Source organism: Chiloscyllium plagiosum, unplaced genomic scaffold, assembly GCF_037043375.1.
Source record: "Chiloscyllium plagiosum isolate Xiang-an unplaced genomic scaffold, Cpla_swu_hap1 HiC_scaffold_4, whole genome shotgun sequence".
NCBI classification, from domain to species: domain Eukaryota; kingdom Metazoa; phylum Chordata; class Chondrichthyes; order Orectolobiformes; family Hemiscylliidae; genus Chiloscyllium; species Chiloscyllium plagiosum.
Window position 1 is genome coordinate 41486222 of NW_028270142.1, and position 16659 is coordinate 41502880.

Sequence of the window (16659 nt, forward strand, 5' to 3'; positions counted from 1 at the left end):
GTAGGTTCATAACACAATTAAAACAATGATTATATTACGTGAACAGGAAATTGTGAAGATTAAAGGATTTATGTATTAACCAAAATTACCAATGTCACTTTCTATTTAGTTTTCCCCATAATTTCTGATTTTTTTTCTTTTCATGCGAGATTCACAAATGACAACATCTCCAATAATGTAATACAACCTCAATACTACATGTGGTCAAATCTGTGGAATTAAATCTACAACTTCTGACAGAGGGGAGAGCTCTATCCACTGAACCACAGCTTGATCTGAGGTAGTGTTAAGGAACCATCTTTTTCAAGCATTGAATGCAGGTTTGATATAATTGGGTATCTTTAAAAGCCATTGCAAAAGGCAGTCGAGAGTTAACCATTCTGTTACAGGACTAGAGTCACACATAGGCCCCAGCCAGGCATGAACAGCAGGTATTGTTCCCTAAAAGGACTCCTGAACCAATTTGGGGCTTCATAGTAAAGATCTACCATCACTTCAAGAGACTAACTTCAAATTCTCAAACTGTCAGAGTGTGAATTGACACCATAATCTCTAGATTGTTCGTCCAGACCACTGATAGATAGCATTGATAGAGCAGCAATATCACCACAACACTATTGCATCCTCCATATAAGCATCTTCTTAAAAAATAATCTATATATTTTGTAAATGTCAGTCCTCAATATGAGTTCAGTAACAAAGCTGATAACATTTGATGAATAAAGATGTTATGCTATTTTTAAATCATTTGACCATAAGTATGGAAGGTGACAAGCATTGCTCTGTGCTTCAATCTGGATCTCATCATTAAGCTATAGTGTCCTATCTGACTGAAAGTCCTGGTGTTCTATTAATATCATTATTAACCCACAGCATCCTCAATTGATCAAGTCATATACATCAAAATAAATTTAAATTGAAGAGATTGAAGAACAATAAATGCAGATTTTTTTTAAAAAACTCGATCTTTTTTTTGGAATGGATTGAGCAAAAGATCAATGGTTTGGGGTTTTTGTGCAATTGTAGAGCTTTTAGTATATTCATGGAAAAACATAGCATAGGAGGCAGCAATTTGACCCACTAAACCCATGCTGGCCCTATTGAAGACCAATCAATACCATTTCCCTCTATATCCCACCCAACCCCAACATCACTGCAATGTTTTGCTCCAATCTAATTAGTAACATCGAAGCATAACTCAGGATCTGGGTCACTCAATTGATTTCTCAAGCTTCTTCTCTGAGGAGCCAATTTGATAACTTTATGCTGTGCTTGCTGAATATCACTCACTCAGACACTAAATAATCTGCAACAGGAAGGCCTCAAGGCAGGATCCAGAAGAATTCAGGTCATTGCAAAAGAGACAACTTTGAATCACTGAGTAAAAGATTTAAGGTAAATCTTATGCGTGCTTTAATACAAAGATGGACACATTAATGGAAAGGGTTATTATCAAAGCAAATTGGCATGGGATTAAAACCCAAAATGAGCCAGATTCTGAAGAACAAAGCCAATAATTTAATTCTTCTGTTGTGCTTTAGGAATTCTTAAGATAGTGAATATAGGGGGATCTAAGATGGCGGCAATCTGAGAAGATCACACTGCAGAGCTTTGCATCGCAGCAGGAGCAGGACAGTCCTTTAACCCACCCAACCCAGGTCATCAGGATTTCTTGGGGTGTTGGAAAGATTGTGGAGCCCCAAGAAACATTTAAAAATGGACTTACCTGTATTTTCAGCTGTCCAGAAATGCCTAAAAAGGGAGGAGGAGCATCTGAGGCCGGGCCTGGTGCTCAGCCTGCAGCAGCCTCAGAGCAGAATACTCTCCAGGACCTGGTGAACCAGCTCTTGAAATCTCGTGAGATGTTGGGGAAACAGATTGAAGATAAGCTGGCTCCAGTCTCTCTCATGCTTCAGAAGCATGAGCAGCAGCTGGGAGACCTGGAGAAGAGGACGGAGGAGGTGGAGCCCAGGGTCACAGTGGTGGAAGCTGATGCCAATTCATTCAAGGAAGAGATCCAAGCCCTGAAGGTTCGTAATTTGCGTGACCAAGTGGATGATCTTGAAAACAGGGGCAGGAGAAAAAACATTCAGATCATCGGTCTGCCCAAGGGTAAGGAAGGTGAGCAGCCTGTGGAATTTGTTGAAGATTGGCTTCCGAAATTCCTTGACTTGGAGAACTGGCATGAGAGGATTGAAGATAGAGAGGGCTCACTGGGTCGCAGCACGGAGGTTGGGTCTGGGTCAACGCCCTCGTCCTTTGCTGGTGTGGTTCCATCATTACCGGGATAAGGAGAGAGTCATGGAGGCTTCCAGACTCCAGGGGAAGGATCCAAAGGCCCTAATTTACGAGGGGTCTAAGATCATGTTTTTATCAGGACTTTTCAGCGGCGGTGATCCAGAAACGAAGATCGTATGATGGTGTCAAGAGAAGATTGAAGGAGCTTGGGATTCAGTACTCCCTGAGATATCTGGCAGTGCTTCGGATCACCTTAGATGGATCCATGCATCTCTTTGACACATCGGAGAAGGCAAGAGACTTTGTGGACAAACTAACCTAAGTTAAACAATTGTAGTATGTATAAATATCATTGCTTGGGTATGCGTTTATCATTCTGTAAAAGAAATGGAGGAAATCCGGCTGGAGCTTTGTTTTTCCCCTTTTTTTCCTCTATTGATAATAATTTGGTTCAAACTATGTCTGGCGGTAGTTAAGATATACATTTTAAATTTCTAAGTTGGGACATACCAAAGGATGGGTGGGGTATTTATTCCCTTTTTTTTAAATAAAAGAATGTTTTTTTTATTCGTATTGATATTCTATGGGATGTTTATTCTTTTTAGCTTGTGCTTGTGATGAGGCTCTATTTGGGAGAAGTGAAGGTGGTTGAGATGGTTAGATGCCTATTTATGAGCAGTTCAGGACGGGTAGTTGCCCCCTTCGGGCAGGGGGTGAGTTCCCCTACTCAGCGATATTGGCACTTTATATGTTGGTTTGTTTTCTGGTTTTTGTTGTTTTTTTATTTTTAATAATTTTGTATGTTTGTTAAATGCAGTGGTTTTAGTTTATGTAGTTTTTATATTTGGTGGATCATGCGACACTAAGGCTCAGCAATTTGTGGTTCGGATTCCTGCTTTCTGGAATTTAAATGTAATTGCAGAAGATTATGGCTAATGATTTGATTAAATGGTGTACCTGGAATATCAAGGGAAGTCACTCACCAATTAAGAGAAAGAAGGTACTCTTCAGTCTTAGAAAGGAGAAGGTGGATATTGCTTTGTTACAGGAGACACATTTGGATGACAAGGACCATCTGAAATTACAGCAGAGTGGCTTTGACCAAGTTTATTTTTCATCATTTAATACCAGAAGTAGGGGAGTGGCTATATTGGTTAGGAAAAATCTCTCATTTAAATTGTTGGAATGTGTTAAAAACACATACAGGAGGTTTGTAATTCTTAAAGCCTTGATAAATGGGGAAGAATATGGTATTTTAAATGTTAATTGCCCCCCAGCTCATCCTCTTAAATTCTTGGTAGATGCTTTTTCTAAACTGATAAGTCTCAAGTCTCTGCACATCATTAAAGGGGGAGATTTTAACTGCCTCATGGACTCCACAGTAGACAGGTTGCCTAAAGGTCTCTTGATATCCTCTGCACAAACTAAACAGTTATTGGGTTTGTGTGGGGAGTTAGGATTGGTGGACGTCTGGAAGTGTCTCCACCCTTCAGGTAGGGATTTCACGTTTTTCTCCAATCCGCGCAGATGTCACACGAGGATTGATTTTTTTCTGACCCCTGCGGTAACCCTGGACCTGGTGGCATCCTTTACGATTGGTAATATTGCCATGTCTGATCATGCTCCAGTGTACCTCATGGTTAAAATTAAGGATGTTACAGTGGATTCAAGGTACCGGTGACTGGACCCCTTTATTCTCATGGACAGCAAGTTTGTGGAGTATTTCTCTAGGGAATTTCAGACATTCCTAGACATCAACATAGGCTCGGTTGATAGCTCATCTGTTCTCTGGGAAACTGCTAAAGCTTATGCCTGAGGGTTTGTTATTTTATATTCCACAAGTAGGAAGCGGCAGAAGGGCGAGCAGCAACGTCTCCTTGAAGCTCGGTTGAAGGCAGCATTTGCCGCATTTTGACAGACCCTCATTTGTCAAACTACAGAGGATTACGGCGCTGCGGTCTGCACTAAATTCCGTGCTCACGCAGACAGCAAAGGAGCTGGCTTTTGCAAAGCAAAGGTTATACGAGCATGGTGACAAGCCAGGCAAATACTTAGCATACCTTGCCAGAAAGAGAAGTGCCCCACAAACCATTACAGCGATTAGGGAAGGGTCTGAGAACCTAACAGGTGATTCTAAAAAGATTAATGTGACATTCCAGAGATTCTACTCTAAATTATATCAGTCTGAGAATTGAGAGGAGGGGCAGGCCAAAATGGAATCCTTTTTTAGGGATCTGAAGCTCCCGGATGTGACTCCCGAACAACAGCCCTTTCTCAATGCCCCATTATCAGAGCAAGAAGTGCAGGAAGCTGTGAGGCAGCTTCAGAGTGGAAAGGCGCCCGGTCCTGATGGAATTCCCAGTGAATTCTATAAGGAATTTATAAGTATACTGTCATGCCCGATGCTGAATATGTTTAATGATTCATACAGTCATGTTTGTCTCCCACCATCTCTGAGAGAGGCCAATATTTCACTTATCCTTAAAAAAGGGAAGGATCGGGAAGACTGTGCTTCATACAGGCCTCTCTCGCTCTTAAATGTGGACTTTAAGATCCTTTCTAAGGCTCTTGCGTTAAGGCTGGAGACTGTGTTACCTTCTATTATTAAAGAGGGTCAGACGGGCTTCATAAAGGGTCGCAGATCCTCCAATAACGTTGGGGGAGCTGCTTAACGTAATTCAAGCATGCCAACAGCAGTCAATACAGGGATTGGTGATTTCTTTAGATGCAGAGAAGGCATTTGACAGAGTTGAGTGGCCGTACCTTTTCTATACTCTAGACCGGTTTGGTCTGGGCGAAGTTTTCATAAGATGGGTAAAGGTTCTCTACAGTGTACCTCTCGCTGCGGTCATTACCAACGGGGTATGATCAAACAATTTTAATATTTCTAGGGGCAGCCAGCAGGGCTGTCCCCTTTCACCATTACTTTTTACGTTAGTGATTGAACCGTTGGCAGAAGCCATTCGTGGGGATCTCAATATATCAGCTCCAGAAATGGGGTCAAAATTACATAAGATCTGGCTGTATGCAGATGATGTTCTAATTTTCTTGACAAATCCAGCAGTTTCAGTGCCTTGCCTGACACAATGCATTCACACGTTTGGTGCTTTTTCAGGGTATAAGATTAATTTTGCTAAATCAGAGGCTATGCCTATGGGTGGTCTTACAAAAGAGTTGGCTCTTGAAAGTGACGATAGATTCCCATTTAGTGGTCACAGGGAGGTTTTGTGTATTTGGGCATATTCATTACTCCAGTTCTGGATGGGCTGTTCAAAGCCAATTTTACTCAATTATTTGAAAAAATTAACAAGATCTCCAAAGATGGGAGGCACTTCCAGTCTCATGGTTGGGTCGGATAGCGCTTAAGATGAATATTCTCCCTCGTTTGCTATACCCTTTACGGATGCTCCCCCTGATTTTCAATAAACAAACACTCAGGAGACTGAACAGTTGGTTCAACTCCTTTATCTGGCACCGTAAACGGCCCCTCATTAAATTAGTCAAACTGCAGTTGCCTCACAGATTGGGGGGAGTAGACCTTCCAGACATTAAAAATTACCAATTAAGCTCGCTTTTGACCTAGGTAAGTGTTTGGGTTTGTGGGGACCCTCTTTCAATATGGCTAGATATCGAAGTCTCCCAGGCAAGGGGCCCCCTTACCAGTTTGCTGTTTTTGGACAAGGTAAGGACAGTTAGGGAATATTGCCATAACCCAATAATCATCATTACTGTTAAAGCATGGAGGGCAATTCGGCAGAGGGAAGGTAATATTGGCAAAACATCTTTGTTTACACCTTTAGTGGGTATCCTGAGTTTTCAACCAGGTATGATAGATTCAGGATTTAAACATTGGGCAGCTAGGGGTATATCTTGCATGGGTGATTTATTTGAGGGAGATGTAATGATGTCCTTCGATCAGTTAGTACAGAAGTACGAGTTACCTAATAGGGATTTTATTCAAAAAACGAAAGAGGTCTCTGACTTGAAAAAAAAAACCACACTTTTGACTAATCCCTACAAATCTGACACAGAAAGAGGGGTACTAAGGGCTAAGAGTCAGTACTGTATACCACTAATTGGGGGGTGCCACCTCAGAGGAGTCTGATCGACTCTGCAAAATGTGGGAAAGAGAGCTGGGTGTTGAAGTTTCTTCAGAGGCATGGGAGGATATTTGGGAGAATGCAAGGAAGATATCAATTTGCAATAGGACCCATGCTTTACAGTTGAAGATTCTCCACAGGGTCCACTTAGCCCCAGACCATTTGTCAAAATTTAAACCATCAGCATGCCCCAAGTGCAAGGTCTGTACGGGTACTCTTACCCATTGTCTTTGGTCTTGTGACAGGCTTCAAACATATTGGAGCGCTATGGTGAGAGCAACGGAGAGGATTTTAGGTGTAGGGGTGAAGGACCCTATTTCTCTCCTTTTGGGCCTACCCATTGTATTTCCTGCAGATGGCATAATGTAAGAATATTGAAAAGTTTTGCCTTATGTGCAAGGAAGAATATCTTGCTAGGTTGGATATCAGAAAACCGCCCAGGCCTGTCAGGTTGGCGGAAGATTGTTATGGAGCATATTCCCCTGGGATTTTCTCACAAATATGGTACACCACAAAACTGAGAATTTTTACAAGACATGGCAACCCTTTTTGAAATACCTGGACACAGATTTATTTGCCACACTAACAAGGGCTTTTATATAGCCGTAACGATTGTGTTTCATGAGTCCAATATCCAGGGAGGAGGAACTGTGAATGTATGAGTTTTGTTTGGCTGGGCTGAGTTATTACTATTTATTTGTTTGTTAGGTATTTATTTAGTTAAATAGCTAGTTTAGGTTTTTTTTAATTTTATACTTCTCTATATATGTTTATACATTCATATAGGAGGGTGGGTTGGGGAATTTGTTTTATTATTTGGGCTTCGTTTTGTATTATTTTTGTACTGTTTTAAATTGCATTGTTTTGTATTTGTTGTAATATTTAAAAATCTATTTTTTCTTAATAAAAATATATTATATAAAAGATAGTGAATTTAAATTGCTCACATAATTGGGACTTAGGATTACAAATGACATAACCAAGGAAGTGTTGATGATTTTAATGTGGATGTAGGAAACAACAAATTCAATTTCCAACAACTTTAACATAAAATGTTTTGTGCAAGAAGTCATTGTATAAAGACAAATGTTTTAGTGGTGTGAACAGACTGGTAGCAGATACAATAAATGGGAGGGAATTCAGTTTAGGAAAAAAGGAATGTGTATTTAAGGGAAGAGATTCTTTAAATGTATGGAAGAGGGGAGATTAAAGATCAGGAGTTAAAGCCCCTGAATGTTGAAGCTAAATGGTTTTAAAGGTTTTTATATACAGCACGAGATAAAATTGAAATATTGATGGAGAACCTTGTACTGACTTAAGGACTTTTTAAAAAAAGGCATTAAAATCAGAGCAAGCAGAGTGTAGATTCACCAGGAAGAGGTCAGTGAGGGAAACAATAAGAATGAAGAGTGACTCAAGATACTGGGATTATTTGCAATGCAGTAAATAAGGTGAAGAGGAGTGTTATATTTTTGTTTATTATGAAGGATTTTGACAGGGCAAATAAGGAGAGAGAATGAGTGTTTCCTCTTTGGAGAGTTTCAATTTTAAGTCATCTCTGAGAAAAAAGATTCTTGCCTTCACATACAGGTTTGCTTCAGCATGAGATGAAAGCAGTGACAGAGATATAGACAAATCCAATTTTTAAGGTAAAATAAGTACGTCAAGCAAAGAGATTCAGGGTTATGGAGAGAGCAAGGCAGTAATGTTAGCTTGGAATTGATTCATGGTTTTGGAGGAATTGGAATGAAGGGATTAATATAATTACAAAGCGAAAAAAGCAGTAAGATTAGTATGGAATCAATACAAGGTTATGGGAAGGGAGAAATGAAGTGGTTTTAGTTTGGAATTGATGCATGGTTTTAAGGGGAGTAAGGCAGAGGGATTAGTTTAGGAGTAATACAAGTTTGTAGAGAGAGAATGGGACAGTGAAATTAGTAGCAAGTGAGGGTTAGTTTTGAAAGAGTTTAGTGAGGAATAGTCAAACAAATATTCTTTTTTTCATAAACTGGTCCTAAAGAAATTGATCAAGTAGCAAATAGAGTAATAATAGATTCTGCCTGATGTAAAATGACACCAATACATTCCAATTTTCCTTACAACAAACAATTGAGATCCCACTTTATTTATCAATGCAAAACCAAGGTTAAAAAAATACATACCTTGGAACAATCCTCACTGTAGGAAATAATATGTAAATAGAGCTGTGTATGCATAGTTAACAGTGAACTGGAAAACAATTTATTCAATTTTCACAATTCATTTAGGACTTAACCACACAATTGTATCAGAAGGTCATAGCTGAGTTTACTAATAGTGGTATTAGATTACCTTTCAACAGGGATCCACAATGTAACCTAGGACCAGCAATCCCAAGTTATACTGTTAGTTCCACATTCAATTCAAAATAGATATCAAAGAGGCAACTGGTAAGTCAGTCAGTTTGCTGTTCACTGGTGACAAAGTTCTCTTCATGTCAATTGCAGCTAACTTGGAGGCAGTACAAGAGGTATAAGTGGTGACCAATTACTATCATTGCAGTGGAAACTTTACCAAAGAAAATGCCAAGGTAAAAGCAAATGAAATCAGAAAATGACATTGTATAGCAAAAGCAAACTTTGACGAATAAACATGCCCTACAGGACCACAATTTGAAGTTAGAGATTAGGTTTGCATTAACAGGCTATATCACAACCACAGGCTTGCATCATCTTTAATAGGACCAAAGCAAATCAAATGGTTGTCGAGGACCGATGCTTATCTGTAGGATGACAACATGAGACACTTGATAGTGAATAGATCCAAATATTTCAAAGGACAGTGATTTTGAGATCACATTTCCTTTACCAATGAATGACTCTGCAGCTGGTCTTCGGCCTCTTGGAACTGATCATGGTAGCACAATGTCATGTTCACAGATCTCAGAGTCACTACCTTCATATAGTATAGATTATAGTTGAAGAAAAAAAGACAAGTCAAGCTCTTGATGTATATTTATTGTTTAGAATGATGGGATTTAAAATAAAGGTTATTGGTATTTCAAGGGAGACAAGATTCAGTGTTCACTTGACTATTCCTTTGAAAGGCTTATCTTAAGGGTGAATGAGTTGGGTCTTTACCCATTGAAACTTAGAGGATTGAGAGGAGATCTCATTGAAACAAAAGATGCTGAATGAAGGGGACAGACTGGATATTACCCTTGGAGGAAGGCAGTTTTAAGATGGAGATGATGAGAATTTCTGTTTGAGGATAACTTGTCTGTGGAGAAGATAATTGAGGCTGTCTCACTGAATTTATTCAGGACTGAGATTGAAAGATTTTTGATAATTAAGAGTCAGGAGTTATGTGGGCAGAGATCAAGGCGGAAGCAATACCATAACCAGCTCAACGATGATTGCCTGAACATGTGATACTGTTCCAAGGGCACAATAGTTGACTCTTGTTCCAATACTCAACCACATCAGAACGTTTACTATTGATTCTCAAGTGCTTGCTTGTTAAGCTTCGATCTGAAGAAAAGTATAGCTGAAGCATGGAGTAGAAATTTTAGACCATTGTACATAAAACCTGTTAGCACACACATTGAAACTAATATCATCACTGCATAGTTTGGAGACACAAAATATACAACAGGTTTGGTTATTAAAGATTCATTAGCTTTTAAGGTAGGATTCAAACTATATTTTTCTTGTGTGGCATTATAATACTTCAAAATATAAATTTTCACAATCTAAGAGACTGAAGGAGGTAACTGGCATCAACTACAATAAAGCAGACTGTTGACACGTTAAATTTTTACATGTTCAGTAAATAAGTTTATTATAGGTAGACTCAGCTTTGTGTACATGCCAGTCAAACAATGAGATATTCATTGCTTGTAGATATACAGATACAGCCTTTGAAGCATTTTATTTCAGCAACTGTCAATAGAACCTGTGCTGAGGATTATATACAGTGTAGCTCCGCTTGTAATCACACATCATAGGGTTGGTCTTTTTGGAATGTACAATAAAAGAAAACAAAAATGCATTAAATGAACAGTCCTCTTCCTGTATTAGAAAGTCTTCTTTCATATAAATAGTTGGAACAAGTCCCATTCTCCACATGTTTCTGCAACTGTTCAAGCAGGGATTGGTGGGGTTTTCTGCCTTTTTCTGCATGCTGCTGTTGTTTTAATCTGTTATCATTTTAATGGCAGCTTGCTGGGCCAACCTATTCCCACTGGCCTTTGTAAAAGTCATTGACACACCAAACTCATTCCATTCAGGTCAAAAGGAGGCAACAAAAAAAAAGTATAAATAAAACAAAGCTTGTGGACTCTCTTTCTCTCATTACTCGCCACTGATATTGTCAGAAGCAGCAGAAGTGTCAAATGTGTGGTGTGTAGGAGGGTGGAGGGGCTTGACGTACTTTGTGTAAATAAAGGGGTTTGATCTTTTACTGGTCAGTTTTCTCTGTAGCTTGAAGGACAACGTACTGTTTGCGATCCTTATGCCTGATCCTCTTGCCCTTCCTCTTGTTAGCACTCTTGCCTTTTTGTTTCTTTTGCTTTCTCTCTGTAGACAAAAGACAAGAGTAGAAAATGGTTAGGATTACCCTTTCTTGAAGGCCTCCAGACATATCAAATAGATTAAAACAATCTAGAATATGGATGAAATTGGAACTTCATGCTCTCTTTACCCCAAAAGGAATAAAGTCAAGCTCTGTCCGGCCAAGGTGCTCCTTCAACATCACCTACCACTAAGCTCTAAAGACAACGGCAGCAAGATGCATGACACCACCACCAACTTGGACCATCCTGACTTCACTATCACTGGGTCTGGAAGTCTCTCCCTAACAGCACTGCGGTGTATTTACAGCATAAGGACTGAAATGCTTCAAGGCAGCAGCTCACCATCTTCAAGGGCAATTAGGGATGGGAACAAATGCTGGCCTTGCCTAAATCCTGACAACCAGTTAGAAAAGGCATCTATCTTAATCACAATACCTTCAGGAGGGTTTTCTGCTGCAAAGAAACAGTTCTATTCCCAGGTGAAGACTATAGATGTCTTGGCAAGAATTATTTACTAAACTTTTAATTTCAACATGTGTTTTGTTTAAAAGTAGGACATCCAGCCAAGGCTAACTGCACATGGAAATTCACTGACTGTCTGGCCAAGCTCCGAGAATGCCATAGAATGTTATGCATAGAAAAAGGTGCCAAGTAAAGTCCACGCAGTAACCTTTCAAAGGGAGAAAGGCAATTCAAAGCACACTGGACTTTAATCCCCTGTGGCTACAGGGATAATGAGGGGCTGACTACCCACCTCAACAGAAAGCCATCTCCTCTGGATCATGTCACAATTATAAATGCAGCATTATTTGTATTTTACACTTCCAAGAATATACAGAAAACCAAGTACAACCTTGGTCTGTACTTACTAGGCTAGTGAGAGACTGTGTACTGTGAAGATCACACCTCGAGGAGAACCATTAGATATTCCTGCTCTGCATGTGGAGGAAGGCTCTCTCCCAAAAGCAGGAAACGGTGCCAATAAGTATATAGGACAAAAGCCTATCAGCTAAATTATAGAGCCATGAATTGCAAAATCAACTGCTTTGCTACATACAGTATATTGGTACCATCCAACTTAACAGCAATGTTCCATAGAATGCTCTTCACAGAACCCAGAGGCTGGAATGGTGTATCTTTTTGACTGCTTTTTACTCGCCTCACATTTCTAATACATGCATGTATGTCATGTTTTATTATCTGTTCTATGTTTAGAAACTGAAACTCACTCTTTCTCCAAGAAAACCTGCTAAATTGACTCATTTTTAAATACTTCAATTGGGAAGAGTCAAAGTTCGGAAACAGACTTTTTGGTTCAACTCATCCATTTCGACAAGACATCCCAATCTTAGAGTCCCATTTGCCATCATTTGCCCCATATCCCTCTGAGTCTTTCCTATTTATGAATCCACCCAGATGTTTTTTCAATGTTTTAATTGTTCCCATCTCCACCACTTTCTCTGGCAGCTCATTCCATACACACACCACATTCTGCATGAAAAAGTTACTCCTTTGGTCCTTTTTAAATCTTTCCCCTCTCATATTAAACCTATGCCCTCTTGTTCTGAACCCCTCATCCCCAACCCCAAGGAAAAGGGATACTTTTGAAACATTAACCTAGTTGTGACAGAGGGGGATTCAAGGAAGGGAAGATCATTCACCCATCCTCACCTAGAATCATAACCATTGGGGTAACTTTTCTGGAATGATGATGAATTGGGTACCAATCACAGGGTGCATTGGATATTGCAACTTGTTAACCAAAACCAGTTTCTTGCCTTCCTGTCCCAATGACTCCATCGTGCTTACAGATATTAACCCATTCTCCAAGAGTCAACCTGCAGTCCTCTACTTCAGCTTTCTTGGGGTACATGTTACAGGGGTAATCAATCCAGTTAGCATCATTTTATGGACCACATCTGATTAACATGAATGTTTGTACAGTAACTTTAGCACTAAATACAATAACTTGTATTAAATCTGTAGTGTACCTATGTCATAAGATACTCTCTGACTAACTCTTTGTACCTTTGTTTCCACATTCCTATCCCTACAGGCAGCATCAATCCACTCCAGCTAGGGGCATCTACAAACCAGAAGTGCAGAGAGGGCTTTTGTTTAATGCCTCAGTGCTTGGTCTTATTAGACTGTCCAGCAGCTCCCAGTCCCAACTAATGTATTTGCTTCTGTTGGAAAACATTTGTCAGAAGAGGGTTCTTTTCCACAAACCGAGGAATTCAATATTCATCAGCTCAAATAATGAGCTTTGTGAAATCATGGCCCTATACATACAAACTGGAATGCATTAGCCACGAAGTGTTTTTTTTTTTTAAAAAGCCAGAGTAAACACAACCCTAGGACTGTAACAAAGCAGCTATATGTCACAATGATTAATTATTAATATATTACACTTAATATATAAAAACTCTCTTGCAAGACAGACAGTACATTAAAGTGAACTTTAAACAGACATCAGACAGACAAATTGCTTTAAGATCTGACTACACAGTTCCCATAAGTGGACCGTCTCGGTGCCAGTTTTACAAGCACTGTAAGATGGCCCCATGTTTAAACAGTAGGGGTCATGCATCTCAATGCTGGAGCCTCAGAATGACAGCACATTCTTGAATGTACTCCTGTCAAGGTCAGTATCTCAAAACAGGGGGTGCATCCATATGGGACTGAAAGGAGGATGAATTTCTCCACTAAGGTGGTGGCGAATCTTTGGAATTCTTTGCCCCAGAAGGCGATGGAGATTCAACCATTGATGCATATTCAAGACATATCAGTAGATTTGTGTATCAAGGGGCTAGAATGGGAAAATGTTGAGGTCAGAGATCAGTCATGGTCTAGTTGACTGGTTGAGCAGGCCTGAGGACTAATCACTGACTCCAGCTCCTATTTCCTACATTCCAAAGTAAACCAAGGAATCGTGGTTTGATGATAGGTCACTGATTTTAAACATTTTTCTTTGTTTCTCTCAAACGATGCTACCAGACCTGCTCAGTACTTCCAGTTCTACTTTATTTCAGATTTCTAGCATCTGCAATACTGTGTGTTGCAAAGCAAAGCATTTGATCATAGATTAAAAAGATAAATATTCAGTTCCTTTGCAATGCTGATTTGTCAAAACTTGTCAAACAAAAAGGATAAGGTAAATTGGAAGAATTCTACCCACACAATGATTTACTACATTACGGGTCATGAATGATTAAACAAGTCATCATCTCATCCTCAAAACTATTCCAACATTACTCAACATTTGATTGAATGAAGTTTGTTGATGTTAGCAAACCCTTTATAAAGAAACAAACTAAACTGAAGACAGAAACATGACAGCAGATATTTTAGGAGTACCGTAAGTAAAACTTTACATTAGCTTGTATCAAAATACAATTAACATTCGTCCATTAAATTATCTCAAACTACCGCCAGTACTTACTGCAGTAATGTTCCTTTGCAAAGGGACTTTATAAATTTAACACAATTCACCACTCCATCGATCCTGAAGCAGTCAGCATCTAGGCTGAGTGGTGGCAAATAACATTCGGACCAAACAAGCACTAGCCAATGGCTACTTCCCATGTTTGATATTCAATGTCAATACTATTAAAGCTCTCCTCTCAACTATCAACATCCGGAGGCTTACCAGAGATTAGAAACTCAACTGTATCAGACACTTACATACAGGGCAAGTTAAAGACTTGGAATTTTGCAGTGAGTAACACATCGTCCCAAAGCCTGTCCACCATCTACAAATGCACAAAGTCAGGAGTGTGATGGAATATTTCCCACTTACCTGGATGGGTCTGGCTCTGACACAGTTTGATACCATCCAGGACAAGGCAGCCTGCTTAATTGGCATACATGTCATGTCCATGTGGCACTCTTCCATAAAGATTAGTAACAATACAACTTAACTGGACATCTTCTGAGAAATTCACATGGTCAAATTCCACCAGGCCATTATTTATGCAGCTGCTCCTCACCTTCAGACCTTAGGTGATGTACCTTCAAAACATGTGAAAAGCTGACATGTGAAGCTAATTTTAAGTTAACTGCTTATTGGCTTTTAGTATTATGCCAAGTTATTTCAGAGAGAATTGAGATTTGCCACCTTGCCTGAAGGTTGATGAATCCTTTGACACACAATGAAAGCCTAAATTGAGTCACCAAGCACTATGTCTAATCTGTTTTAGATATATCAGAAGGAACTGATACCCCAAGATAACCCATGTTGACCCAGATAACTGCATTGAGCAAAACTTCGAGATTGGAGTATACGCAGATAGAATTACTGCACATCAGAAACAGATCACCTCAATCTAACCACTAAGCTCCACATTAGTTTCTGCCTATTCTCACCCTGTATTTCCCCCTCCATGGTGTGTGCATCAAGCTTCCTTGGAACACATCAATCTTCTGCACCAATCACTCCATGTGCAGTGCGTTCCACATCCTCACCATATTCTGGGTAAAGCAAAAGCTATTGACTTCACAAGTGAAAATCTATCATGTAAGTGTAAGCTATTTCAATCTGGACACAAGCAGCCCAAATTACAGCTTTTAAACATTCTCTTCACAACAGAAAATTTAAAAGAAAATACTGGAAACATGGAAAACAAAATGACATTTATTGGGAGACATGGAAAGAGAGAGGTTTTTTTAATGTTGCATATATAGATTGAATTGGTTATCTGGTTGAAACAAACAAAAATCTTTCCCATAAAAACTACTACTACACTCCATGCAATTCTATTAACTTTGGCAGTCTAAGGTTTATTGGAAACATAGAAAACAGGAAACTAGTAGTCCAAAGTAGTCTATTCCTTATCCTTAGACAGTGACCTCTAGTCCTGCACTCCCATCATCCAGAAAATCCTTCCTGCATCTACCCTGTCTAGTCCTGTTAGAATGTCATTAGTTTGATGTTCCTCTTCATTCTCCTGAATGCCAGTAAATATTATCCTAACCAATCCAACATATGTCAGTAATCCCTTCCCAGGATCAGCCTGGTAAACTTATGATCCCTCTATAGCCAGGACATCCTTCCTCAGATAAGGAGGCCAAAACAGCATACAATATGACAAATGTGATTTCACCAAATCCCTGTATAGTTGTAGTAAGAAACCTTTGCTCCTGTATTCAAATCAACTTGCTATGCAGGCCAACATACCATTTGCCTTTTTGACTGCCCACTATTCCTGCATGCTTACCTTTAGTGACTGGTACATGACGACACCTAAGTCTTGCTGCACAATTGCTCGATTAATAGGCAGATAACAATCTTCCTTCCTGTTTTTGCTACCAGTGGATAATCTCACATTTTCTACATTACCTGCATCTCCCAGTTTGCCCAAATCACATCGAAGCATCTCTGCACCCTCCCCATAGCTCACTCTCCCACCCTGCTTTGTGCCATCTGCAAATTGAGATGTTACATTTAGTTCAATCACCGAAGGGTCTGTTTCCCTGCTGTACATCCCTATGACTCTATATTAGAAGAACAATTATAAAGTTAGTGTTGCAAAGTGAGGATCAGATCCTCACCACTCCATCACCATACACAAGGCAAGTACAACATTGTCAGAGACTGATCAAGGACAGTGTCTTCAAGCGAAATCAAAAAGGTTTCAGTTATTCAGCAGGATCTTAGTAGATTTGCAACATCAGTAGCAGAAGACTAGTATGACATCAAATGCAGAATCCAACGCAGAATAAAATTTTATCCTTACAGTTATCTGCTCAAACTTGAAAATTATCCAGATG

General features: G+C 39.5%; 1 protein-coding gene across 1 annotated transcript in view; it reads right to left on the bottom strand.

The window, feature by feature from the left end:
- Positions 1-10136: 10136 nt before the first annotated feature.
- Positions 10137-16659, bottom strand: part of rspo2 (R-spondin 2) — a 122111-nt gene continuing 115588 nt past the window's right edge. Inside the window, exon 6 of the mRNA XM_043688745.2 lies at positions 10137-10894. Coding sequence (XP_043544680.1) covers positions 10776-10894 — 119 coding nt within the window. The 3' untranslated portion in view covers positions 10137-10775. The remainder of the gene's footprint in view (positions 10895-16659) is intronic.